The sequence below is a fragment of the Cyphellophora attinorum genome (assembly GCF_001299255.1).
Source record: "Cyphellophora attinorum strain CBS 131958 chromosome Unknown Contig16, whole genome shotgun sequence".
Taxonomy (NCBI): Eukaryota; Fungi; Ascomycota; class Eurotiomycetes; order Chaetothyriales; family Cyphellophoraceae; genus Cyphellophora; species Cyphellophora attinorum.
Window position 1 is genome coordinate 77476 of NW_017253244.1, and position 25763 is coordinate 103238.

At 53.7% G+C, this 25763-nt stretch overlaps 9 protein-coding genes across 9 annotated transcripts; 3 read left to right on the forward strand and 6 right to left on the reverse strand.

The window, feature by feature from the left end:
* Nucleotides 1-748: 748 nt before the first annotated feature.
* AB675_4472 (uncharacterized protein) lies at nt 749-4932 on the forward strand (the record flags this gene model as incomplete). Its single annotated transcript, XM_018144614.1, has 4 exons — nt 749-1083; nt 1146-1318; nt 1372-1938; nt 4418-4932. The coding sequence occupies 4 exons, from the start codon at nt 749-751 to the stop codon at nt 4930-4932; spliced, it is 1590 nt and encodes a 529-aa protein (XP_017998965.1).
* Nucleotides 4933-5102: 170 nt separating this feature from the next.
* Nucleotides 5103-6985, reverse strand: AB675_4473 (putative transporter; the record flags this gene model as incomplete). The annotated part of the gene is made up of 7 exons (XM_018144615.1): nt 5103-5255; nt 5354-5440; nt 5479-6002; nt 6092-6224; nt 6272-6573; nt 6740-6759; nt 6834-6985. 7 exons carry the CDS (start codon nt 6983-6985, stop codon nt 5103-5105), a joined length of 1371 nt encoding a protein of 456 aa, XP_017999143.1.
* A 475-nt stretch (nt 6986-7460) lies between these two features.
* AB675_4474 (uncharacterized protein) lies at nt 7461-9683 on the reverse strand (the record flags this gene model as incomplete). The annotated part of the gene is made up of 3 exons (XM_018144616.1): nt 7461-7979; nt 8048-9438; nt 9554-9683. 3 exons carry the CDS (start codon nt 9681-9683, stop codon nt 7461-7463), a joined length of 2040 nt encoding a protein of 679 aa, XP_017999035.1.
* A 683-nt stretch (nt 9684-10366) lies between these two features.
* AB675_4475 (Cytochrome 94B3) lies at nt 10367-12182 on the forward strand (the record flags this gene model as incomplete). Its single annotated transcript, XM_018144617.1, has 4 exons — nt 10367-10466; nt 10528-10772; nt 10826-11852; nt 11977-12182. The coding sequence occupies 4 exons, from the start codon at nt 10367-10369 to the stop codon at nt 12180-12182; spliced, it is 1578 nt and encodes a 525-aa protein (XP_017998920.1).
* A 980-nt stretch (nt 12183-13162) lies between these two features.
* AB675_4476 (Rhamnolipids biosynthesis 3-oxoacyl-[acyl-carrier-protein]) lies at nt 13163-14109 on the reverse strand (the record flags this gene model as incomplete). Its single annotated transcript, XM_018144618.1, has 2 exons — nt 13163-13929; nt 13989-14109. 2 exons carry the CDS (start codon nt 14107-14109, stop codon nt 13163-13165), a joined length of 888 nt encoding a protein of 295 aa, XP_017999112.1.
* Nucleotides 14110-14854: 745 nt separating this feature from the next.
* On the reverse strand, nt 14855-15982 carry AB675_4477 (uncharacterized protein; the record flags this gene model as incomplete). The annotated part of the gene is made up of 2 exons (XM_018144619.1): nt 14855-15850; nt 15899-15982. 2 exons carry the CDS (start codon nt 15980-15982, stop codon nt 14855-14857), a joined length of 1080 nt encoding a protein of 359 aa, XP_017998993.1.
* A 535-nt stretch (nt 15983-16517) lies between these two features.
* On the reverse strand, nt 16518-18335 carry AB675_4478 (Leucine-rich repeat-containing protein 40; the record flags this gene model as incomplete). Its single annotated transcript, XM_018144620.1, has 1 exon — nt 16518-18335. One exon carries the CDS (start codon nt 18333-18335, stop codon nt 16518-16520), a length of 1818 nt encoding a protein of 605 aa, XP_017999066.1.
* Nucleotides 18336-20182: 1847 nt separating this feature from the next.
* AB675_4479 (uncharacterized protein) lies at nt 20183-21544 on the forward strand (the record flags this gene model as incomplete). Its single annotated transcript, XM_018144621.1, has 1 exon — nt 20183-21544. One exon carries the CDS (start codon nt 20183-20185, stop codon nt 21542-21544), a length of 1362 nt encoding a protein of 453 aa, XP_017999109.1.
* A 2194-nt stretch (nt 21545-23738) lies between these two features.
* AB675_4481 (uncharacterized protein) lies at nt 23739-25664 on the reverse strand (the record flags this gene model as incomplete). The annotated part of the gene is made up of 1 exon (XM_018144623.1): nt 23739-25664. The coding sequence occupies one exon, from the start codon at nt 25662-25664 to the stop codon at nt 23739-23741; it is 1926 nt and encodes a 641-aa protein (XP_017999071.1).
* Between the last annotated feature and the right edge of the window lie 99 nt (nt 25665-25763).

Genomic DNA, 25763 nt, shown 5'->3' on the forward strand with positions numbered 1-25763 from the left:
CCTCCCACTTGGGTGTGCAGACGTTAGTGACGGGCTATACCGGTTTCATGGATGTGACACATCAATCTTGCAGCATAACGCGAGATCTGTGCCATGGTACAGAAATGGGCAGTCTGCGAGGTCCTTTTGCGTCTTTTGCGACTGAGCAAGGCTGGATGACGCTGCACGATGCAAAGTTCTTTGACCAGATGGAACGCGTATCAAAGCACGACTGAGGCACTCAGTGCAGCCTTCGGCACAATTAAAGAGCTGGGTGAGTGATGTCTTGTGATATCAACCAATGGCAGTGTGTAGCTGACATGTCATCCACGGGATCGTAAACCATCTGACGGCTTGGTATTGCTACATCAGAGACGCCGCAGAGCTCGGACTGCCTGAACCTCACGATGGACAGCACATTCTGCACGTGCATGCCCCCAAAGGCCATAGCTTCATTGAGCGTCAAGCAATCCAGGCTGGCTAGGCCATCAATCAGAGCGTTCAGTGCTGCAGCAATCTCCCAATTTACGACTTGCGCTCATAACTTTCGGATGCGCGATTTAGGCAGCGGGCCTTCACGATATTCACATGATGGCTTTGATTCCGAAGCGGAATGATGGCCTACTGCACTCGATATAAAGAAGCCCTTTGGTTGTTGTGTGCTCGACATGGCGACGCCTGAGGCTTGCATCCATTCGTTTCAACGTCTGCCCAGCGCTGAACCATATGGTTCGTCCACTCTTTCGCATTCCAACACATAGCAACCACCATGGTGTCTCTGACAGGAAGGCTCTTCTCCTTGCTCTTGGTCATTGTTACAGTCGCTACAGTATCTGCGAGCGAGCAACACAGCACAACACCCACATATGTCCCATTGCCACACTCAAGGATCAGCGTCAATCGTCCAGCCACAAGCCCGACAATCTCTACAAAGATCTTCTCTGATTCAACTCGGTTCCAAATACAGCTCGTGCGTACCACTCGGCGATACCAAGCTGGGAAGCGATATTGGGCCTGGGAGGGTGCTGACGCTGTGGTTGTCAACAAAACACAGGACGCGGCCTGGTTCTACCTCAAAGACGGACAGCTCAGAAGCGACCACAAGTATGTCAACCTCGACAGGACAAATGGATATGCTGTAGTCGAGCTTCGCGAAAGCCGAACAGGCGCGGAACTCTCTTCGGCAAGGACAAATGGGGCAACATAGATCTCACCGGAAATGAATTCAGCTTCGGCCAAGGACATGCCCGATTCTGTGTTAGCGGAGATGGCAACATCTTTGCAATAGCGTCCCAGCATCCTCAATTCCGCTGCGACGGCGTAGGCCTGAAACCCAAAGGTGAGTTTACGCTATTGCTTTTCGGTACCTAGACTGTACGGCTGACATGAAAGTCTTCTCTCGGAACCCTGTCCAGTATCCTCCTGGGCATGGCAACGATCCGAAGCCTGCCATCTCCTATGCGAGTCCAATTGCGCCGACTGACAGACCCCATTGGTCTGACTCTCAAGATCCGCCAGCAGACCCCATCGGACAGTCTGACGGGCCAGCTCACCTACCGTCATGGACTGATAACACTCCCGACAAACCTCAAGATGCGTCGGTTGGTGAGGAGTCGGGTACACCACCTCCTTTCGGTCCCGCAGACCGCGGCTGGTCACCGAACGTCCCAACTCCGACGGACCATGGCACTGATTACAACGGTCTGCCGCTTCAAGATCACTCGCCCCATGAGTCTGCAGATCCTCCCGGACCTCCAAATTACCCAGGCCACGATGTTCCACCAGGCAGCCAAGCGGAGCAGCCATATCAGCCACCAGCATGGTACGACCATAACGGGCCGCCATGGGGCCAGCAGTCACCGCCGACTCCGACAGAAGGACCGGAGCCTGATGAGACAGGACATGCACCGTTGCCAGATCCAAGTTCAGATCCGGATCCAGACGAAGGCAGTGATGACGGTCAGCTCCATGAGCCTGGAAGCTTCAATGGTGATCATCCTGTCTATTGGGGAGACAGTTGAACACCCGATTGCCAGAGCTGAGCAAAATTGTACTTCTACCTCGCTGCTAAAGTGCTTACCTGTTGCAGCGGTGTCAAGCTTCACGCTAACGAGCCTCCGTTATGAGGACGCCGCGGTCAACAGCTGTCACAGCACTCACTACCCATTCTTACAGAGGTTGAGCAGAAAGTTATATCATGGCGTTATCCTTGTAATACTGATTAAGTGCATCAACACCGCTGACTGCTTGCCATTGCACGGCCGGAGCGTTACGAGCGTTCATGAAAAGACCCTCTCGCCGACCACGCACTTTCAGCATGCCTCTAAGACCTGCCACCAAGATTACATGTACAACCTACGGCAGCCGTGTCTACCGTCGAGCACCATTCGAATGAGGCCCGAAGCGGCAGGTGCTCGTGTGCCACGTACTGCTCTTGCCCCTGAGCTATTGGCCTCGAATGTCAGAGCATGGAACGTGGTCGCGTTGACACCTCTGCCGTTGGGATGTTCCTGTCCAGTCGAAGGATGTGGCGCTGTGATGTACGTTGATGACCCCAGGAGCATAACTTTGACGTTAGCGAGGGACGTGCGTTGGAAAAGGATGTCGCGTGCCGTTTGATCGCGTCGCTCTCTGCCAATTCGATTCTCTGCGGTAAGCTGTCGTTGACTTGATGATGAGCACACTGCAATCTGCTTCCGACACAATGCCTTGGTAGGTTTACGGGGAATTTTCGAGTCAGTACCGGCCACTTCCTAAGTCCGAGCACTCTCCGGATGAAAGTGGCTGCTGCTCATGCCGCCATAATGGTGAAGCTGTCTATGCCAGAACCCAGGTCAGCGGCCGGCAGGCGAGGGCAGAGCTACCAGGTGAACTCTGCCGGCTCTGCGGCTTCTCAACCGATACTTCAGCACTGTCATTTGGGCTGCTACTTCTCGAGTACGTGGTGCTCGACAGCGCACTTGCCGTGCCGAAGTTGTTGCACCTGTTGAGTCCGGATCGGGCAAATTCTAGATCGCACTTACCCAGGTCGTACGAGGCATGCACCCGTCCCTCAACTTGCGTGACCTTCAACGTGGCGGTCTAGAAACGCCCGCCAGAATCTCTCGCCCTCCTACGAGACCTGCCAATCTCCCGCGAGAACTCACAAAAGGGTATTTGAGACTGCTAAACCCGTTTCCTTCTGGCATCAATCATGAGCGACAGCAGTGACAGTGATTGGGATGACTCACCGAACCCTGGCTGCGGCAGTGGCTCCTACACCCAGATAGGAGTCAGTGTGGGGGCTGGGATTGACGCACAGAAGCGAAGTCATGATTATGGTACCTGCAAGCACACAAGAGTCGACACCGCTGCTAGTTCACGGCAGACTCTTACCTGGCAGATCCTCCAGCACGCCGAGATGAAGACCACGGAAATCTCCTCTCCGATGCCTTCGAGTACCTAACCTTCGGGTAGATGGACTCTGATAATCAGAAGATTAAGCCAGAGTCAACTCAAGCGACCAAAGACATCGACGAGCTTTCGCATCTGATCGAAACCGACGACACGAGCCGGGCCACCACAGTCGCCCCCAGCGAAGCCGATCTATCGCCTACGCATTGCTGCTGCCGTCTCCAGGTTGTACGCCAACACCGCAGATGTGGATCGCGATCGCCGGACAGCGACGTCGAAAGTCAGCGACGCCGCTACGACCAAGCTCATCCACAAGAGCAAGAGGCGGAAGAGTCTGCGTGTCGTTCGGTGAGCGTGGCCTTCCTGATCATTTTTCTGATGGCGATTGTGGTCATCTTTGTGGCTTCAGGACAAACTGCTCTACCCTCAGAGGATGATCCATATTGGCGGAGACGAGTCGTGTGTGGGGGGCTTCTGCACCATCACTGTTGAGGAAGGCATCATGAAGCAATGCAGAGGATTCCAGGTTATGTCTGTTGTCAACTCAATGGTGTTGGTCATGAAACACCCGTCTTATCGCCTTGCACCTTTTCAGCTGAACGTTCACACCGCCATGATGAGTCCCGATCCTACATGCTCTCCATATCGTGACCACACGATGATCTCAACGAGCTGATCGGGTTTTCGCGCGAGGCGTTTTTGAGGTCGCCTTGTGTGCGCCCGGCCCCGAGAACAGGCGCCTGTTTTGGCCCCAACATAGCAACCGACCGCCCAGTTCCTCTGCCTCATGTGCTTTTATCATAAAACCGTATGTGCTACGCAATATATAGTTGCCGCCTATTGTGTATCATGGTGGTAGGATCACGCTGGAAATACCAGAGAGCCAAGCGTGGACTTAACGCTCGATAGTAGGTACTTAGTAGTGCTCGATTCTACCCAGGAACTAAATGGCGGACCACGCGTCACACGACACAAGCGCTGCCTCAACTCATACGCATCACGATTCAAGCACCACGCACTTCACCAACCACATTGACAACTCCAGTGAATATCACCAAGACACTAGCGAGATTCAAAACCACCACAGCCACCAACAACATCACCACGACCACCACGCTGATCAACAACACCACCATTATCCACCACCCCGTCATCATCATCATCACCATCACCATCGACACCACGACGAAGAAGCTCCCGTCGAGACCGATCCCCTACTCTACACTACATGGCCCTACCCCAGCCGCAACAACCGACCACCATCAGCAAATGCCTACGCTTCCAGGCGAGGCCGCCAACCGCAGAGCCCCTTCATTCTCAAATGTTGTAGTGCTCTATTTCTTGTACTTATGTACGGCGTTATCTGCTGGATGGTCTTGCGCGCTGTTGTTGAGCGCAGGGTGCGGTGGTTTTGGTGGTGGGATTCGCGATGGTGATATCGAAGTGGGATGTCGTCAAGCCGTGGCTTTGGCGAGTGGTGGGATGATAGGTGGTTCGCTTGTCATCTGGTTCGTGCCTGTTGGGCTGCCAACTAGGTGTCTACTGGGGCTGGAGGGCTAGCCTGAGTCTTGAGGCTTTCACGTCGACGATCATTTATATATCCAATCTGCCTTGCACTTCAGGTCTAATCTCGAACGTCCTCCGTCTTTGCGTCCAGCTGGAAACCAGATCGCAGTGGATGGGTAAGCTAAAGGCTTCCCGGTACCACGTAGTCTCGCTGGGAGACGCTCCTAGATCTTTCTCCGCTCCGCCTCCTCCTGACGCTCCTGAGCTGCGTAGTCAATCCTCTCCAGGCCCTTGTCATCCCAGATCCACTTAACAACGAATGCTGTAACGCCAGCAATGAACATGAAGCAAGTCATCGTGGCAAAGCCACAATGTACCTAGGTGCATCCTGTGCGGGCCAGATGAACTGCGAAACTTGTTAAAATCTCGCTCAAACTAGTGGCAAATGCCGAAAAGAAAGGGTTGTAGAACTTACAGAGCCATACACAGACGCCAGGTTTCCGAAGCCATTGATCAGAGGCACGCTGACCGCCCGTCTCTCGCGTCCAGGAAACATGGTGACCTCCCAGCTGATGAGCAGCGGTACGCAGCACTGCACACCGGCGAAGCGAAGCAGATGAAGGCGTAGCGCACCGGGAAACTGGTGCTTGCGGCGCAGATGATGAAGGAGAGCACAGCGAGACCGGCACAGCCTATGACATGGAACGCTTTCTGGCGGGTGTAGTCGGCGGAGAAGCCCATGGCCAGGTTGATGACCAGTGTGACGGCGTAGATGGGTACGGTCATGAATTGGACCATGCGGCCCTTGTAACCAAGAGCGCCCATCAGAGTGGGAAAGAAGTAGGAGACTGTGCCGGAGGCTAGTATGACGTTCAGGGCTAGCATAAAGAGCCACAGCTTGGGGTCGCGAATGGAGAGGAGGATGGCTTTCTTGTAGGGCATCTTCTCGTCGAGGTCCTCCCGGATGATCAGGCGCATAGATGCCAGGCGTCGTTCGTCTTCGGAGAGCCATTTGGTGTTTTGCGGGTAGTCGGGTAACGTGAAGAACGCCACGACTCCCACAATGACAGTGGCCAGTCCCTCGATTATGAAGAGCCATTTCCAACCTCTAACTCCTCCGACGCCTGGAACTTGTCAGTGTGCTGCATACATAAGGGTCTCACCAAACGAGGAGGTCGTTTTTGCCGTTTCGTGAATGAGAATGACTAGGTACCTTCCATGCCATCTATGATACCTCCAGCCAAAAGGCCGCCAAATGCGCCAGCAAGGATTGTACCGCAGTAGAATATAGCGATACGCTTTGATAGCTCGCTAGGCTTGTACCAGCAGGAGAGCAGTAGCATCACCTGGCCACGTGAGTGGTGAGCACAATCAGCAACACGGATCCACATACCCCGGGAAAGAAGCCAGCTTCAAGCAAAGAAAGCACGACTCGGAACGCAAGCATGCCTCCAAGGCTGTCGATCCCCTTGACGGCCACCGAGACGGCACCCCACGCAGTCATGATCGCTGGTAGGAATATGCTGGGTCTCGTCCGCGCCAGTATCATGACAGCAGGTGGCTCGAAGATCAAGTAACCGACGAAGAATATGCTGAGGACGAGCGAGTAGTCGGAGGAGGTCAGCTTAAGGTCGGTCTGCATTCCCCCGACCTTCGCGTTACCAATGTTCGTACGATCGAGATAATTGAAAATGTCTGCGAGTCCAATCAGCGACCTTCCGATGAGAGATCACATGCCGCAAGACAGGTCTGCAAGTTTGAACGCAGCGTTCTTGTGTTGGTCGCGAGACTTATGCCTCGACCAACACCAACAATCGTACTCAGGCTCCGTCGTCCGGCAGCCCAGGACTGGACAACTCACACATGACAATGAGCGTCGGCCTGTATGCTTGGTCAGCTTGTGGTCTGTATTGTCTTGACCAGAAGACGGGATGGCATTGCTGCTGCAGACTTACATCAGTCTGAGGTCGATCTTGCGAACAAGCTTCGCCTCATCGGGAGTGCCCTCGACATATTCCGGTGTGACTAACTCGTCACGATTGACACTATGTGGCAATCCGACTTCATCGTCGTGATGCTGGTGTCTGATCTTGTCGTCGAGTGCCATAATGTCTGATCAGTGACGGTCTGGGGTGTACGATGTGGTGGCAATCTGGCTTGGAAAGGAACGAGAGACAGCGGCTTGGATCCTGAGGGCGGATCTCTCGAATCTTTGTACTTCCCCATGGGGAACTGCAAGACATCCCGCTCGCTTTAGCGTGCAATGTGATCCAGCCCGCCGCGACCACCAACCTGTCCAAAGCAAAAACGCGGCGCATTGCTTCAGTGCAAGCAGCGGGTATGAGCGGGCAATTCTTTGTAAATAGGCCGCCGCACCAATCAGTAACGATGGCGCCGTACACATTTCTCCAAGCCCAACCCCGATCTGCACTGGCTCCTTGTACCCCAATGCGCCACCAGTTTTGCCCGGGCCAGACGAAACGGCAGGGGTATAATGTCTGGCTCAGCGATGCATTGACGCTATTTGGTGCTTGCATGTAGAGCGGGCACGAGGGAGCGAATTCTTGTCCGTTGACCCATGCTTAAGCCATGTTCATTGGCGCATGGTTGAAAGCTGCCCAAAAGTCCAGATCGTCGTAATTGAAGAGCGATGCGAACATGTCAGCTGGCGGCAAGAGATTGTTGCCATCAGGCACCAGACTTGGGAACAATGGAGCCGAAACACCTGCAACATCTGCCTCAACGCCAAGCAGAGCATCGATATCAGCCGCCAATGCTTGAAGAGGCCGCTCTGCAACGAATGGTGACTCGCCCAGGACGGTTGGCAGAAATGCATCGTTTGCCAGGAATGGCGCAGGCGGGTCATTGTTTGCTTCCGACGCGACATCGCTGACATGGACGCGAGGCGAGGACGCGCGGGTGATGCCGAAAGGTGTCTGGAGGTCGCTTTGATCCGGATGAATTCGTCTTAGGAGCCTGTCGAGGGCAGCGGCGTTGCGTGCCGCGGGATGGCGTGGGTCTGTCGAAGCTATCGACATACTTCTAATGAGACCACGAACGAGGTGAAGTATCGCCCGCTTCTGCGATCCCGGCAGAGGCACCTGTACAGTAATTAGTATGAGATGTTCAGAATGCTTTGCACGCCAACAAGATGGCAGGAGCGACATACCACTATCAAGACTTTGAGGAGGAAGACACCTGCGTGAGTGAAGAACAGGAAGAAGCGTAGCGGCAGGTTCGTCAACTGACTGCCAACAAATCTCCCGATTGCTATGCGAAGGATATCGCTTGCGGCATCCACTGCTTGGATGATGTAGCGCGCATCGACACTCCCGTACAACCCGGTTGGAAAGTAATCAAGAGGCCGTGTATTCGAAGCTGATTCGGCGCGGTGCATATGACCGTGCAAGGCAAATGAATAGATGTACAAGCGCAAATGATGAAATGAAATCCACACACACTCATTGATGGGATATGTACGCCACGGACGCTTCTGCCAGCGCGTGCGAAAAGCAGAGAGCGTGACGGAGAAGTCATCTACATGCTTGTAGTAGCCTTCCGCTTTGGCGATCGCGAACGAGTGACTCTTGCTAGAGTACAGCAAGTCGTGCGCATTTGAGATAATCTGGGTAAGATGCAGCTGACACTGCAGGTAAGCAGCATAGTTGTCTTGAAGCCCTTCAATCTCACGCATCTGAGGAAAATCGTCCGCAGGATCTGAGTGCAAGTGCTGGAACGTCATGCCAGGACTTCGGTGCCAGAAAGGCTTTCCAACACGAATTGAGATCTGCCGATCCAGCAAGAAGCAATATAGCCAGACTATCTTGCCTCTGGCATGATCATTGACAAGTGACTTCTCGTCAATGTCGTCAGGGATCATCACCAATTGCTCGAGGCCCAGAAGATATCCTAGCCTGACGCAGGTACCCACCGTCATCCAAGACATTCGATCCTCCAATCTGAGACCGAAAGTACTGTTACCCATGTTTGGCGGGTACTCGGACAGCAGTAATAGGCCCTCAATCATATCCAGTGCAGCGTCTGTTCCTCTGATGGCAACTTGAGCATAAAGACGCTCGACTCTCTGCCACAGGTGGTGATGAAGCGTAGTCTCTCCGAGAAGACCGCTACTCACGACCAGGATTGAGGCCGTCAGATGTGGTTCGCGGGAAGCCATCGCAAGAATGCGCTCAGAAGTCATCGGTCGCCTTTCGGCAGGAATTACAGGCATCATCGGATGAATGGAGTCCATATAGAATCGGAACAGCCTGAATACCGTCGCTTCTTCGACGAAGCCTTCGTGAATGAGGAAGAACTGCTGGGGCGGAGTGATGTTGCCCTCCTCTCTGGGGCGGCCTTTAGTTGTCGTCTGCCTCTCCTCGTCCAAGAGACGTATAGCATCCGACGTGTTCCTAAGCGGGAAATTGGCAAGATTCTGGCTGGCTGGCTGGTCTGCATATCTGAGCACATTGTCCTCGGGCCTCTTTGGGGCGGCACCAGATCGTCTACCGTCGACTGGCTGCTTAGGCGGTCGTCCTTTGCGCTTCTTCGGTGGCAACACTAGGCGAGTGTAAGCGCATGTTACAGGTGACGGCCAGCTTACGCCTACCACAACGTACGCTAGCTCTCCTACAAGCTTCACACGGTGGCAGCGGGTTTGCTGGGTCGAGGCTACATTTGTGCTTCCTCAGCCGACAAGCTTCACAAGCCTGATAAACCCTCTTGAATGTGCGATTCTGGACCAACAACTGCGAGCTCGGTGAGACGTCGCTTTCTGCTTGGCCATCATTGACAGCGGCGGACATATTCGATAGCTAAAAAGCAGCCCAAATCATACTTCCATGAAAGGCCCGAGATGCCCAGCAAGACCTTACTTCAGACAGCAGTGTAATCACAGAGAGAATTTTGATCATTATGAGCTTCGGAGACCCAGCTGACCGGACTGCAGGATGTCGTCGCACCTACGTGATCGTGTTCAGCGTGAAAGATGATGGCAAACGTATTCCGACATGGGAGACAGGCGCGACGCAATAGGGAGGTTTAGGGTCGCGGCGGGAAACAGTGGCGTCAGCTACCGATAGGCACGCTCATCTTGAAGCAGCTACCTAGGTACGTACAGTGTCCAGACGCTGCATTGGTTCGGCCTTATCCCGTCGGTCTAGTCTAACAAATTATGCGATGGCGGCCGCCTCGCACTTCTTGGGAATAGACGCGCAGCCCATGGTAATTGGGCCGATGGGCGGCCACGAAAGCCCCGTCGTGCATCAAAAAAGGACCGCTACTATCCGGGCTCTTGCCCTCCAACGGTCTGAACGGCCCATCCGAACGCGGACTCTCGTGCGATATGCGCGCCATAGCAAGAACGAATCGTTGAACGAGCGTAACTGACAGAACGGTAGGTCTGGGACCGGGCATAGACGAACAGTATATAGCGTCGTCACGACTCAGACTCCCGTATCGCCCGCCGCCAGTCCAAGTCTCCTTCAACATGTCAATCTTACTCGAGCAGATACACGACAGCGAGCCGAGACCATGGGCTTTGACAGCGGTTTATTGCATCGTCCTCTTGGCCGTGATTGCTGCTGGCTGTGAGTTGAGACGTTCCGGGCAAGGATAGCCCCATAGACTATACTAACAATTCGCTTCCAGGTGTTTGCTGGACCTCTCGCAACAGAGGTATCTGGACGTCGTCGTCCCGCAACGCAAGCTGGATAGCGGGACCGAAGGGCAAGCCCTTCAAAGGTAACCTTGATGACCTCAAAACGAACGGTGCTGCCAGCTGCGAGGCATGGTACGCTCTGTTCAAAAGGCACGGTCCTGCCTATGAGATGACTATTCCCTTCTTCCGAATGCATATCATCAATCATCCCACATATCTCGAGCACATCCAGAAGGTAAGACTCAGAGCCCTCCTCACATGTGTGAACTGGTGCTCACAGATGAGCAGACAAACAAAGACAACTATATACGTGGCAAGTTCACCCGGAATGCATTCGGCTCACTCCACCGAGGAGGAATTTTCGTTGCGGATGGCATCTCACACCAGACTCAGCGCAAAGCAGCAGTCCACGCATTCAGCAAGCGGAATTTTGAGACACACATCACAGCAGCTGTCCACTACTGGCTAGATATCTTGCTGCGCCTGCTATCGAATCTGGCGAAAGACGACCATAAATTTGACTTCCAGGAGATTATGGGTCGCTTGATGTTCTGTCTGTTCCTACGCGTTGCCTTTCACGAAGATGCACTTGGTCGAGAAATTCTGTCAGAAGATCCCAGATGCCTTGAAACGAAGCCAGCTTTTGTTGCTGCTTTCGACGAAGCAACGCTCCTTTTTGATCGAAGACGGCGCGATCCTATCTGGTGGATCACCGAGAAGCTCTCGGGCGAAGACAAGGTCACCAGCAACGCAGTGTCACTATTTTACGAGAAGATTGATTTCCTGATCGAGAAGCGCCTCGAGGCCAAGAGAAATGGCTATAAGTCTGATCCGAGCAAAGGAGTGGATCTTCTGGACCTTTTCATGGAATCGACTACCGACAAATACTGGCTTGGTGGACAGATCTACTCATTTCTGTCGGCTGGTCGCGACACAACGACCTACAATACATCATGGTTCATGATGGAAATCTTCCACAAGTCAAACGAGCATCTGGATGCTCTGAACAAGATCAGAACTGAAGTCGCGGAGCATGGCTTCACCGGCTTCCTAAATTATACAGACGCACCTAGACTTCGCTTCACTAACGCAATGTGGGACGAGTGTACCCGACTCAACACCGTCTCCCCTGCCGGACAGCTAGAGGCCGCCGAAGACGACATCCTTCCTGCAGTACCCGAGCTGAACATGCCACCCCGACACGTCAAGAAGGGCGACGTGGTGTCTTACCAGAATTACGTGATGGCACGTATGCCACAGATCTGGGGCGATGATGCGGCTGTCTTCAATCCATATCGGTGGCTCAAAGAGAATGGTGAGAGTATCACGTTCAGCCTTTCAGTAAGTCCAGCGTCTAGTCACGATTCTACGGTCTCACGTACCACCTGAACTAGCCCTTGTCAATCTCGTCCCCTTACTAATCTCATCTTACTCGCCAGAATACCACGCCTGGAACGCCGGACCACGATCTTGTCTCGGCCGGTCTCTCGCTACCTACGAGGGCATCACCATCGCTGTTGCGATTCTGCAACGATTTGATATCATCTTGTCGGACCATGAACGGGTCTACGAGCCGTTAGCGGCACTCAACATGGGCATCAAAGGCGGTTTGCCCATGAAGCTGCGAGAGCGAGACCACAAATAGAGTCTCAACACTGAGTCTCAGCATTCAAATTCTACTGTGACCAGGACTAGCACAAAGGAGCTGGTGATTGTCATGTTTGTTCCTTTGTAGGGAGAAAGGAGCACTCGATCTACGACTGACAAACACCTACAGCCTGAGCCTGAGCCTGAGCCTGTATATCTGCCCGCTTGGGCAATTACATTATGTATTTCTCAGCCCTTCACCAAGTCGATCATCCTTCCATCCATCAACCACACAGCACCTCCCTAATTCCAGAGTCAACGGATCCAAGCCACTTCATTGCCCACTGGCATCATGCCCGAGCCTGTATGTACGTGCTTTATGTGCTTCACGATCCGCGATACCCTCCCCAACATCGACCCCGAGTTCTGTCGAACATCAACCAAATACGTCCACCCCGAAGGATGAATCATGGAACACTCCTCGCACGCTACAACCACGACTACCCAGTATATGTGAAGATCATGAGGGAGAACCTGGAGGTCGCCGAGCTCAAGCTGAAGAAATCCGAGGTGGAGGTCAAGCAGCTGGAAATGGATGCTAGGAAGGCAAAATTGCAGCGTGGGTAGGCGGAGGCCAAAGGTCGAGTCGGCCGATCGAAAGGAGTCGACGGGCCTGATTACTTCTCATGGCGTGAGATGTTGGAAATGCGTTGGCAAACATCACATAAGTGCCGCGTCGAGGCATGCTCTGTCCGACACGCTATCAGTTGATATGCAACAGGTACGGTTCACTCGAAAATGTCTGAAGAAACTAGCTCCTGCACTCTTGAAGATGACGTCGACAGCTTGCTCATGCCTGCAACAGCCAATCTGCAACATGTCTAAAGCTTGGCCGCATCAGATTTGTGTCAGTTGACAGATGTGTGCTCCCAGGACTTTTGAACGATTACCAGCACCGCAACACCTCTGCGACCCCCAAGAAGAAAGGCCCTTAGTGCCCTGCAACCGTTCCCAGCGATTCGTTGGTCGCCCTGAGCCTTAGCCGCCACCAACCTCATTCATAACCCCACCATCAATCTTCACCACCTCCCCATTGACATACCCACAGCTCCCTAAGAACAGCACCAACATACCCATCTCCTCATCCCTTCCCGCTCTACCAGCCGGCACCTCATGGCCCTTATCCTTGACCTTCTCATCCGGCATCTCCGCCTTATTCCGCTCATCGCTCTCCTTCATCGTCATCTCACTCGGAAAATACCCCGGCGCGATACTGTTCACCCTGACACCAGTCTTCGCAAACTCCTTACTCATCATCTGCGAGAGATGCGCCGTGGCGGCTTTAGCCGCGTTATACGCGAAATGCCCTTGGGAGTGGCGCATAACGCCGCTCATACTGCTGATCACTATCACCGATGAGGGCAGGCCTTGCTGATAGCCCTTCTGGAGTAAAGGCAGGAAAGCGACTGTGCTGAAGTACACTGAAGTCACGTCGGCGTTGTACGTCTGGTTCCACTCGTCGACGGATTCTTCCCAGAGTTTTGACTTCAGCTCCTTAGCGTCAGTGGTGTCTGCGGGACCTTTGGGGCCAGAGATGCCGGCAGCGGCGACGAGGAGGGTCAGGTGGGATTCCTTAGCTTCGATCTGGGAAACGAGGGATTCAAGGTCGGATTTCGAGGTTACGTCGCAGGGACCGATGGGGATTATGCTGCCGTTGAGTGAAGTGTCGGTGGAGGATGGCGAATGGGTTTTGGCGGCGTTTTCGAGGACTTCCATGCGTCTGCCGGTGATGTAGACTTTGGCTCCTGCGTGGGGCTTGTGTTTAATTTGGGTAGAGGAAAGATTTAGGACGAAGCTGACGTACCGTTGGCAGCCAGTGCCTGTGTGGCCATCAAGCCGATACCAGTGCCTCCTCCTGTAACGAGGCAGACGGCATCTTTGTAGTTGAAGAGGTTGCTGACGTGCAATTGGTCGGTTGAGGCCATCTTTCTGGGCCTGGTCGTCCCAGGGATGCGCCAAGAAACAGTCACTTGGAATTACCTAGTTATTTCTGAAGGTCGGATGCAGTGTCGGTATCAAATGTGTTCGTTCAGTCTGAAAGCAGTATCTAGAATCCTCTTGGGCAGAGTAAAAAAGTAGGGTGATAAAGAAATATTGTATTGAAGTCTCACTGGTGTGACGTCACATTTGTAAATAATGTGTCCCAGACCGGATGATATCTCCATAGTAAGAGTTGAACGTCGCCTTCTGCATATGGTAGCAGACAATCGCGACGGCTCGCGAGGCTCGTGTTGTCCAGCCGTTAAGCGAAGAGCATATAAGATTATGGCTCATCGTTCGAAGGGCACCTTCGCGAGACTTCGACCTGGCAAGGGCCTCCTGTGGCTCGTCCCCCGAGCCTCTTCCAGTCACAATCTCCTGCGTGACATGCTCGTGTTTTCGTGGCCACCCTCGTATGAGGGACCCCAAACTTCGCTGGGGAGGATTTCAACGCCTACATGGCGTGTTGTCCCGAACGGGACAATTCCTGTTCGACCAAGCGGCCGACGGACTGACTCATGCCAGTTTCCTACACCGTCTCGAGAAGTGTTTCCTGAAATAGTCCAGCAGATCGTAGCCCGACCTGATCAACGTTTCGTTGATGAACGCAGCGTTCCACTGCGACGAGCCAAGCGACGGATTATATCGCTGATCAGCATTCTGCTGATGACCCGCAGCGTGAGGCTCTCCTCAAGCCGCCAAAGCCAGAGCCGCCATGGCTCTGACCCCGGATTCAGTCTTGTGGCCACCTGTGAACCCGCTAGCGTGAATGAAGATGGCCCCGTCCTCGACATCCTGTCCAAGAACTTTGTCAAGGTCAGCGTCCCTTAAGCCTCGCCATGGCTCCGGCAAGCTCTTTCGGTTCTGGAAAGAAGCAAAGTCTACGGACACAGTCTGGATACGCCATTTCGAGCCTGGCTCATCCTTCTCGGGATAGACGACGTAGAGGATCTTGTTTCCGTCCGCAAGCTTGGCGTCCGCTTCGATGTTGTAGAGATGCTCCTTCCATGGAATGCCAGCGCGAGGCAGCGCGATCAGTTGTCCCGAAGGATGTTCATTTAGGCGATTCTCGAACGCCGCCTTGACGATGGCGCGGGCTGGCAGCCATGCGTTGGCGGCCCCGTGCAGCTTGCGCAAGAAAGTCGTCCCCATCAATTTGGAGGCGAGCCCAAACCGGTAGTCCTCTTCGGCCTGTGGCTCCGCCTCTGTGGCGCGGTTTGCGCCTGGATTGAGAGGGTCTTCGTGGTTGAGATCGCCTACCATGCTATACAACGTGATTCCGCCAGCACTGAACCTCTTCTCGATGCCAGCCTGCTCTAGTTTCGCGTTATCATACTGGTTGATGCCGTTGTCGTTGGCATCTACCGCCTCAATGAAGTCGTCATAGAGCTTTTGATAGAGGAGTTCCACATCCGGATGGTCGATAGGTAGATTTGTGTGCTGAGCAATGATCGCTTTGCCGTAGTGCATGTAGACCAGACCGGCGGAGGACAGTTTCGTGGCATGGTCAGGGAAAGTGGTATTGAAGGTTCTCTGGTGGTGATCATATCTCTTCTTAGCATCGTCATACTCCCCGCCAACGTCGACGACAGTATGACAGGTCTCCAGCAGGCCAGGGTCACGAGTACGGACTAGAGTCGAGGCTTCGTAGTCGGGCAGCATTCGCAGCATGTACACTGCAAGGGCCTAAATTACGTTAGCGAGGAAAGGTGGGCAAATCTTGGGGAAAGGTACCTCGTCGGCGTGGAAGTGACCATTGTGAGTTCCGATGCGAACGGGATCCATCTTTACTCGCTTCGCAGCAGACTCTGCGGCCATCTTGAGAGTTCGCAACATTCGAGAACAAAAAGTTCTAGATGAGGTTCAAGGGCGGAGATTTACCCCAAGGTTGAGGGCGTAAACGAAGCCGGGTGACATTTGCAAGCTTGGCAGTGACAGCGGTCACCCGGCTCCGTTTACGTCCTTTGCTTCCTTATCAACTAAACACGAGTGCTAACACCATTAGTTCGAGGGCGATATCCGCCGCGATGTGGGCACAAGCGGTCGTTTATGAAGCTACGGACCTGTTCGAGGGCGGTATGAAGGCTCCTCACTCCCTTTCTGAACCGCAGTATGAAAGGAGGCTAACTGAGTAGCGAATATATTCGATGCAGTTGGAAGTCACAGCGGAGCGACTGCACTTTCCGTCGAATGCCAACTCTGTCGGCCCTTCTCGCGAAAGGCTTTCGATTCTATGCGCCGTGCGCAATGAGTGGTGAAAATGATGCGCAGAAGAAGAGTCGGTATCAATATTAAAAGGTCTTTAGCTCTATACAATCTCGTAGTCAATACACGCTTCAAAGAACGTCGTCAGTCATTGAATCTCTTCTTCCCACTCCGCCGGCACCTCTGAAGTCGGCACTCTCCTGCGTAGGTCTTTGAGTACAGCTTCGGTCCCCTTCTCGACCACCGCTATTCGTGGCACCCGGAAAGGATTTCCAGCAACCTCAAGACTTCTCAACCGTCCTGGTTCTTGTCTATCGTCATGGTTCCCAAGTAGTCCGATATCAACTGGAAGGCTATCAATCTGGTTGTTACGGATATCAAGCACTTCCAAGCCTCTGATGTCCTCTGCAGTGACGGAACTGAACCAATTGTCTGACGCTAGTAATAATCTACACTTTGGAAAATATGCTCGAATGTTAGGTATGGGTCCAGAAATCCGATGACATGAGATATTCAGCTCAATGAGTTCCGGCGCCACCAGATTGGCGGTGAATGCGTCAAGCGCAGTCAGGCCTGTAGACACAACGTATAGCGATCGCAGTGCCGGCAGGCAGAGCCTGCTCGTCAGGTAGTTGCTAGAATGTAGCTTTGCATTGTGAGAAATGTCGAGCGACTGTAGGTGGTTGGCTATCGACGGGTGTTGCAGAAGCTCCGTGGGCAGCGCAGACAAGTCGTTGTTCGAGAGTCGTAGAGTGTGGACGACCTGAGCTTTTGATGCAAAGTCAATGGATGATGGGCTGACCGACGTCAAGCTGCGATTCGAAAGATCAAGCACCCCATTGACAATCTTGTACAAGGGCTGTGTTGCAGACCGCATCGGTGCTTTCGCAATATGTTCTGCCTGGTCATCGGAGAAGACACTTGGCTGATCATCAAGACGCTTCTGCATGTGGACCTTCAATTCGGTTGTGCTCATTGTGAGCAAATTGCGTTGCCTCAATGGGTTGCCGTCTAGGTTCAGAGACGTCAGCTCGTCCATAGCCGCAAGCTCCGGCTGCACTGTCTTGATTGCATTGTTGCTGAGGTCCACATGCTTGAGCTTTGTTGACAATGAGTGCAAAGACTCTGGGATGTGCTCGAGCTTATTGGAGGCAGCCAGAAAGGTCGTCAGGCTTCGCAGACCACTCATGTCAGGGACGCTCCTAATACTATTGCCGCTTATCGAACAACTCTGCAAGGAAGCAAGCGCGCAGAAGGCTGGGCCGAGATCGCTGAAGTCGTTGTGCGAAATGTCTAGATCTTTCAGCTTGTCGAATCCGCCATCCACCCTGGCGAAAGCGGTCCCAGAAAGCTTGTTAGATGCAACCTTCAGGTCTACAAGCGCACACTGGGCAAGTGCTGTCCAAGGAATGCTCTCAAGTTGATTTGAAGACAGCACGAGACTCTGAAGCGTAGCCATCTGTCCTTCAGCGAGATCGACCTCAGTCAGTTCATTATCGCTAAGATCGAGACTTCGAAGTTGTTCAGTTCCCATTGTGGAGAGGTTGACGGCGCCTCTCAGGCTACACTTTGCAAGAGACAGATTCTGTAGTTGTGGGATCTGCCACACGATGTTCAAAAGCTGGTTCGTCATCGAGATGTTGTTGCCGCTCAGGTTCAATGTCCTCAGCTGCTCCATTCGTCTCAGGCCGACGGGAATTGTGGTCAAGCGATTGTGCTGGAGGAATAGTGTCTCCAGTCCAGCAAATTGATTCGTCTTCTCTTCGTCGTCTTCCATCTCTTTAATGGACCAGTCGGGAAAGATGGTATCGGAAATCTGGGTTAACTCGTTGCCGCTAAAGTCGGCCTTCGAAAGATCAACCATCTCAAACCAGCTGACCAATGCTTTTGTTGAGTCATACATATTCATCACTTCAGGCGGGATCTGGGACAGGCTCATCGCCGCCAGGTTCAGATGTCCTGTCATGACGGCGGATCGTAGCCGCTGGTTTAGTGTTGTGGGTTCCGCGATAGACTCTGTCGATATCACTCCTGTCAAAGATTCCGCTTGGTATACACCTCTGGCGGTGGGACTCGTCGGTGGCCGACCCGAGCCAGCTCGTCTTGCTGCTTTCGCTTGCGCAATGGTCTGCCGAAGAGCGGCCGATGACTTGGATGGTAGTCCATGCTCGCTTGTGGCAGTAGAAGAAGGTTGAGGTGATACTACAGGAGTAGCTTTCTTCTTGCCAGAATCTCCCCTGGCTTTGGGTCTCGTAGATGCTAGACTAGAGACACCAGCGACACCTTTTATGCCAAGATTACGTGGTGTTGTCGCAGGTGGCTCGAAAAGTGACTCGAGCGAACTTTGGCAGATCCTTTGCTGCTAGTCCCGGAGGCTACGCTGGATGCTGACTTGACGTTCATCGTTTTCGACAAATATGCAGGACGAGTGGTTGTGATAGAGGAGCGCTCGGTGGATCCGGTAGAGCTGTGTTGTGGCTTCACAGAGACAGTAGATCGAGCATACCGCGCACCGCCGCCTTTGACAAAAGCTCGTGGTGGAGTATAGATTGAGCCAGGCGATGTGACTACTGGCAGTACATGCTCTCTGGTCGGAGACATCGAACCTGGCGGACGAAAGATATGTTTGACAGGCGAGGTCGACCTTGAGCTCGGTCTAGTGGATAAATCCTGCTTTGAACGAGAGACTGGCCTCTCCGGAGGCGCCATAGATCCATCGTGGGTCTGGGTCACCATGCTGGATCTTCGCCTGCGGGTTGGTGAAGGCGATGGCGACACCCTAGATAGGGTTTCTATGGTTCGTTCTGACAGTGACAAGCGAGGCTTACGTCTCTGAGTGGGAGTCGCACCAACTACTGAGCGAGCTGTAAAGCCCTTGTCATTGCTCGGGCCGTTTTCGTTTCCATCTTCGTGTATGACCAGATGGACACTGGCCGAGGGAGGCGTGGTGTCTAATGATGCTTGAGATGCCTGCAACGCATCTCGCACGGGTGACAGGCTCCGAGGTTGGCTTTGATCCGGAGCTGACCACCCATAGCGATCTTTGACTGATCTATTGAAGCTCTCCCCCAGTGGTGTAGGCGGCAGAGGTCGCGTCGAAGTATTTGAACGTGTCGGTCGCGGCAAAGCTGATGTCTTCACGGGATCCTGATTTCGTAAAGCATAAGATGTCCTCAGATTGTCTTGGGAAGCACGAGGAAGTATCTTTGGCAGCCTCGAAAGCCGCGGTAGGGTACCACCTGCACGAGCGCTGACGCCGCTCTGACCCTGGTCCATGTTGCTGTCACTGCCTGAGGATGTTCGGACTACCCATGACTTATATGACCGCTCGCATGCTGAACTCCACAATGTTCGCTGCCTGTAGCTAAGCGAGGGTCGTGGTGCTACAGGGTGCTCAGCATCATAACGAAGTGACGACGTCGGATGTGAGAAATGTCAACAATCGTTGCTAGGTCCACAGCAACCAGGGGTGAACCATGCCAAGGCCGGCTAGTCGTCGTACTCGACACCCTCAGCCCAGCCCCTCCTCAACTGACCTGAACAACCTCACTACCGACTCCCAGCCTCTCCATCACGAGTGACTGCCTGAGGATGCAAAAGCAAGCCGGCGCACGGAGATCCTCCCTCGATTCTTTGTCCATGATCCTCGTGCTCCAAGAACCTAACATCGCTTCTCACACGTCTCGGTGATCCCTCGGCGGCACTGCAACATTCCGCGACCTATCGATACCAGAGCGTACCCCGAGTAGTGAAGTTCGCTGCCCCGATTTCGAGCGCATAGTGAAGAGAGGCATTCGCTTGGTTTCGACGACCATGGCTCCTCGGTCCAGCGACACAATCGTTCCCTCTACGCCGCCTCGCCGCTCACCGCCTGTCTCACCATCCGACAAAGCCCTCGCATCGCCTCCGCCGATGCCAGCCAGCATGACACCTCCTCCATCGTCGCAGCCGGTGCGCGCTCAGTCTCCGTTGCGTAGGGACAGTGACACGAAGAACCCGTTACTGGCGTCACCACCTGCAAGCATCAGATACAATAATTCTGCTTCCCTTCCAGCGTCCGGTGCGATCGCTTCGGCCAATCTAAACCAGCTCAAAGACATGGCGCAAGACTTGCTCGATGCAGTCAAAGAGGCCCGAACCACAGCTGCGCATTTCAAACTGCAGTACAGTCTACTCGATATGGAAACTCGAGAAGCGGCGCAGCGTGCAGAGATCGAACACCAAATGACGAGAAAGGAAATGGAGGTGCTTCATGCTGTGGAGCAAAGGCATCGTGCTGCTCTGACATTGGCAGCAAGGAACTCGGCGCCTCCGCCGAATGCTCAGATTGAATCATTGACTCAGACTTGCAAGTCGCTGGAAGAGGAACGCGATGAGGCCGAGAAGAGATTGGAACGTGCCAAACGTGTCATTGAGCTGGAAAAGGATAAATCAGAGCTCCTGGCAGAGGAGAATGAACTACTCAAACGGCGAATTCGCGAGAATAGGGAGCACTTTACGCGCTTTAAGAGCCAGTCACCGAATTGGAGCACACCTCGCGACCTGTTTGCGACGCCTCATCGCCGAACTCAACAAAGGTTTCCCGAGAGTGCTTCCAGCCATCAGCCATTCGCAGCTCTACTCGCAGCTGACCAAGTCTTGAATGGCGAGATTCTCAGTGCACCATCGACACCGACAAAGTCAACAGTATCGAAGGTGAAGCACGGCCACACACGCGGAGCTCATTCACTATCATCTCTGCACACGACTCCGGCTCGCACTCGACCTATGACCTCTGACGGGTTTGGTGAAACCAGATATCCCATGTCTGCACCAGCACCTCCATTTGGAGAGTCGGCAGAGCGAGACCGGCACGAGCGTGATAGTACCATATCGGTCTCAGACGACGATGGCTCTGTCAGCGACGATGAAATTCAACAGTCGCAAGCGAGTTCTCTGGCTACTGACATGCTGCGGAAAAATCCTGGGAGCCAGGAATCGCTAAGACTGTCGCAAGGGGCAGAAAGATCTAGCAATTTGTTGCAGTCTAAACTTTTCGGGAATGTTAGAAAGCCAACAGGAGATGGCATAACAGGAAAGCGACGCGGAAGTTTCGATGAAGACGCGATTCGAGCTAAGAAGGCACGATTGGCTGGCGGTGTTGGACTTGGCATCAAGGAATGGAACAATGCATGAGGATAATATCACGGGTCAGGTCCTCAACAGGGATGACCTCAACGAGCGATACGGACTGGTACGAAGCGCTTGGATTGTATATCTTGATACTTGGATCTGTCGGATATGATTGTACATTAGCGAGTCCCTTCTCGACCGTAGCCTTGGATAACAGACCACCTACTCAATCTTACCAAAGTCTTTGAATGTCAATCCTCGAACTGAATTGGTTCACTTATGCTACTCTGCATTCCTGACATGCAAGGTCTTTCGTGCCATGGGAAGAGGGCACGGTTATGCAGGTGCCATGGGTGGCGGCAGTGGCATCGTGCCAATGTCTGTCTTCGAGTAACCTTCAAGTAGACACCGAGGACGCTCGCCGCACCAGGTAGCAGTAAGTGCTACAGAGGCATGGCAATAGCTCTGTTCCCACAAGCCGAGTTGTAGTTCAAGAGAAAGGACGGGGTCGAGGGAGACCGAGATACTTATAGATCGAGACGATCGCTCCTCTGACTCGATCCGGAGGCATTCACTGTGCTGCAAGAATCAGAGTCGGCGGTTGCCTGCGTCCAGCAAACTGACCAGGCTATCAATGTAGCAGTAATCTTGCTCTTGTCTCGCATGAACCTCACTTGTCGTAGACAGTAACACCTGGTAACTGAAGAAACTCGAAGCTTTTGGAGCTGATGGCCACCATGGTCACGTGTCACTCCAAATCCGAGCTAGCCAAATTTAGCCTTGGCATAATGCCAAGATTCACACTTTTTGCGGCGACATCGAGTGACCTCCCACAGACCGAGCGCAGCCTCAGCCCACCAACACTTTCTTCCACTCTTTGACATTGTTGTGATAGAAAGCCGTCAAGATGGTCAGTCACCCTCACGGTTCAGCCTGCGCCTATCCCAGCCCATGACAAGCCCACCCGTCCTACGGACACACGACTAACAAAGTGCGCAGGCGATCAAACACAACAATATCATCCCGAACGGTCACTTCCACAAGGACTGGCAGCGACGTGTGAAGGTTCACTTTGAGCAAGCCGGCCGGAAACACCGCCGAAGAGATGCACGTATCGCCAAAGCCGCTCGTGTAGCCCCAAGACCCGTCGACCGACTCCGACCTGTTGTTCAGTGCCCTACCCTCAAATACAACCGCCGCGCTCGTGCTGGAAGAGGCTTCACGCTGCAGGAACTTAAGGTACGAAAAATTCCACCCGAATCCGCACCAGCCGATGAGCTGTGCACAAGAGATGGTGGACAAGACTATGAACCATGGACATTGTACAAATTCCTACCGAAGCAATACTAACACCTCACCCACAGGCCGCCGGCATCCCCCGCAAACTCGCCCCGACAATCGGCATCTCCGTCGACCACCGCCGCCAGACTACTTCCGAGGAGACCCTCAAGCTCAACGTCGAGCGCCTGCAAGCCTACAAGGCCCGCCTCATCCTCTTCCCGCTCAAGTCCGGCCAGCACAAGAAGCTCGACTCCTCCAAGGAAGACGTCAAGTCGGCTTCCGACTCCGACAAGGTCGTCAAGACTATTAGCGCTGCCCTGCCGATCAAGGTTGGCACTGGTGTTGAGCATGGCATCAGCGAGGTCAAGAAGGGTGACATCGGTACTGGCACGGAGAATGCGTATGTGAAGTTGCGGACTGCGCGGGCTGATAAGCGGTACGAGGGTGCAAGAAAGAAGAGAGCTCAGGCCAAGGCCGAGGCTGAGGAGTCGAAGAAGAAGTAGAGCTGAGATTCCAGAAGCCGACAAGCATCGGAATGTTAGCGGAATGACGCATTCGGTGGTCGGATAATCCTGCGTGAGGTTTTCCTGTGGATGCTGTGGCTTGCTCGCAGATCGCCAGGAGGATCGAAGATGGTCATATCGAACCAGTCACGAAGTGGGCGCTTGGCGACCCTCCGTCGCGGAGGGCACCGATTGCCAGGGGTTTCGACGCTGTCCTGGGCGCTGATGGCCATGATCAAACAATCAAAAAGCCCACGATGAGATCCTCTCGCACACAAAGTCACACGGGATATGTTTTGAGATACAAAGCAATGGCCCAAAATCAATTCATGAACTTCATCAAAGCTAGGAGCCGTGAGATTCGAAGCAGCTATGCTGCGTCTGGTCCGTATTGTGCTCCAGATATCAACAGTCGTCTTATGCTCAATTCATCGTAGTGACCCATTTTCGGTTGCAGCACTCAGCAGCTCACGTCAAGCAATCTTCTTCCTCTTTCTTCCAGCCCGCTTTTTGCCAGTGGAAACAACAGTGTGCTCATTACCCTTCGCAGCCTCGTGAACGCCCAGCCCATGCCTCAACAAGCCCCAAACCCCCTCAAGTGCCTGCTCCGCCCCTCTCGACTTCACGAGTCTAGCAAAAAGCTCCCTGGCCGTGCTCTCCGCACCGCTGCTCACACCAGAAAGTGCGATGCTGTGCTGGCTCGTAGCGGTACTGTTTGGCTGGAGATTGATGGTGTTCACTAGCAAGAGCTTGGGCTCGATGGCGGAGCTTGCTTCTTTTGGCTGGTGGGTTGGTCTGAGTGGTAGTTCGAGGTGTGTCTCTGTAAGATATTCTGATAGCAAGATTGCTTCCTGGGCGGTGACGAATTGCTGGGCTGGCTTGGAGGTTCGAACGGGTTGAGGCGTGCTCGCAGTCGAATCGAGACCGTCATCAGTCTCTGGCTCGTTGGTCTCATCGTGATGAGGTGTCATGTCCGCATCAGCGCCGTACTTTGCCTCCAAACGCCGGAACAGCCTCGCGCGCTCGACCGCGGCTGTGAAGTATTTCCCTAGACCCCATACAAGACCACCAAGATCGGTGTTGACTAAATCATCCGCAAGACGCCTCTTGATCCAGGAGTACAGTTCTGAACTGATGCCCTCGGAGTGCGTAGCTTTGATATATTTGATGCGATCGACACGCTTGCTTTCTGCATCGACAATGAGCAAGAATTCTGCGTTGAAGGTGTCGGCTGGCCAAGGTGGTGGGGCGCTAAATTTGACGTCGTGGATGAGCTTGACTTTGCCGTCTACCAGGTCGGTTCTTGTGGTCGATTTGAGAACGAGGTTTGCGGGTGCGAATAGGTTCAGGTGGAGGAGCTGCTTTTCAGCAGAGATAGTGCTGGCATCGAGGTTGAGTGTGCTGTCGTGGACTGTGGTGGCTTTGCCGACACCTTTGAGTAGATCGATGAAGTTTGCGTCTGCAAGTAGTGTTGGACGTACGTTGTTCACGCGTAGAGCCTCTTCAAGTTGGCGAGATCTGGCGAGGGTCTGCTTGCTTTGTTCTTTGAGCGCGGCGAGGATGGCCTCTTTCTCACGGATCTGCTCCGGCACTACTTCTGCTTTCTCGTCTGACTCCTCCTCTGCAACTACGTCGTCCGTCGGTTGTGGTTCTTCTGCTTGCCCACTTTCAGGTCTCGTGTCGCTTGCGCTCTCATTCACCCCATCATATCCCGACTTGAGCAGTATCGGCCGAAGACTCTGGATGTTATGAGATCGTTGCTTCAACGGACTGCTCGTAACGGAAGACTGCTCGCCGCGTCGACGAAGCCTGTTCCGACCACTTCCACTCCTCGACGTGCGTGGGCTGCTGCTTGTTGCGCCTTGTGGAGGTGCTGGTCGCCTCGAGATACCCAGATCTACGGGCGTTGGGGGTAGGGCATCGTCGGGAGACAGTGACAGCTCCCGTCGTCGGCTTCTTGATGATGAGACTTGTCTTGGGATTATGTTGAATGGAGATGGGCTTCTCTGGCGCGGGATTCTGCTTGTTGCACTTATGCGTGACGCCGGCGCCGTAGCGGCTGCATCGTTCATTGTTTGTGATTGCGGCACAGCTGACCGTGGTCTTGTGTCGGCCTCTGTGTTATGCTCGGAGACAATTTCTTGCACAGTAGTATCTGTTATGACTGCAGGGTGTTGATCTTGAGGACGTGGACCTGCTGGACCATCCATGACCAGCGAACGAAGGGACTGTCTTGGTCCAGCAAGATGCGGATGTAATCTATTCATGGACGCTTTCGTTGGCGACGCATACGACGGATGTCGGGGTGTCGCAGGCGCGGATTTCGCTTGCTGATCGGCGCCATGATCAGAGGTGGGCTCAGCCGAAATGCGCCGTCGTTTAGAGGGTGGCTGCGACATATTGAGGACAGCGAGCTGTCTGCTGCAGCAGTGTCAGGTTTTGTCGCAGGAGGCCTTCATGGGAGGGTAGTCGGATCTACTAGTGGGGAGACGCGACGC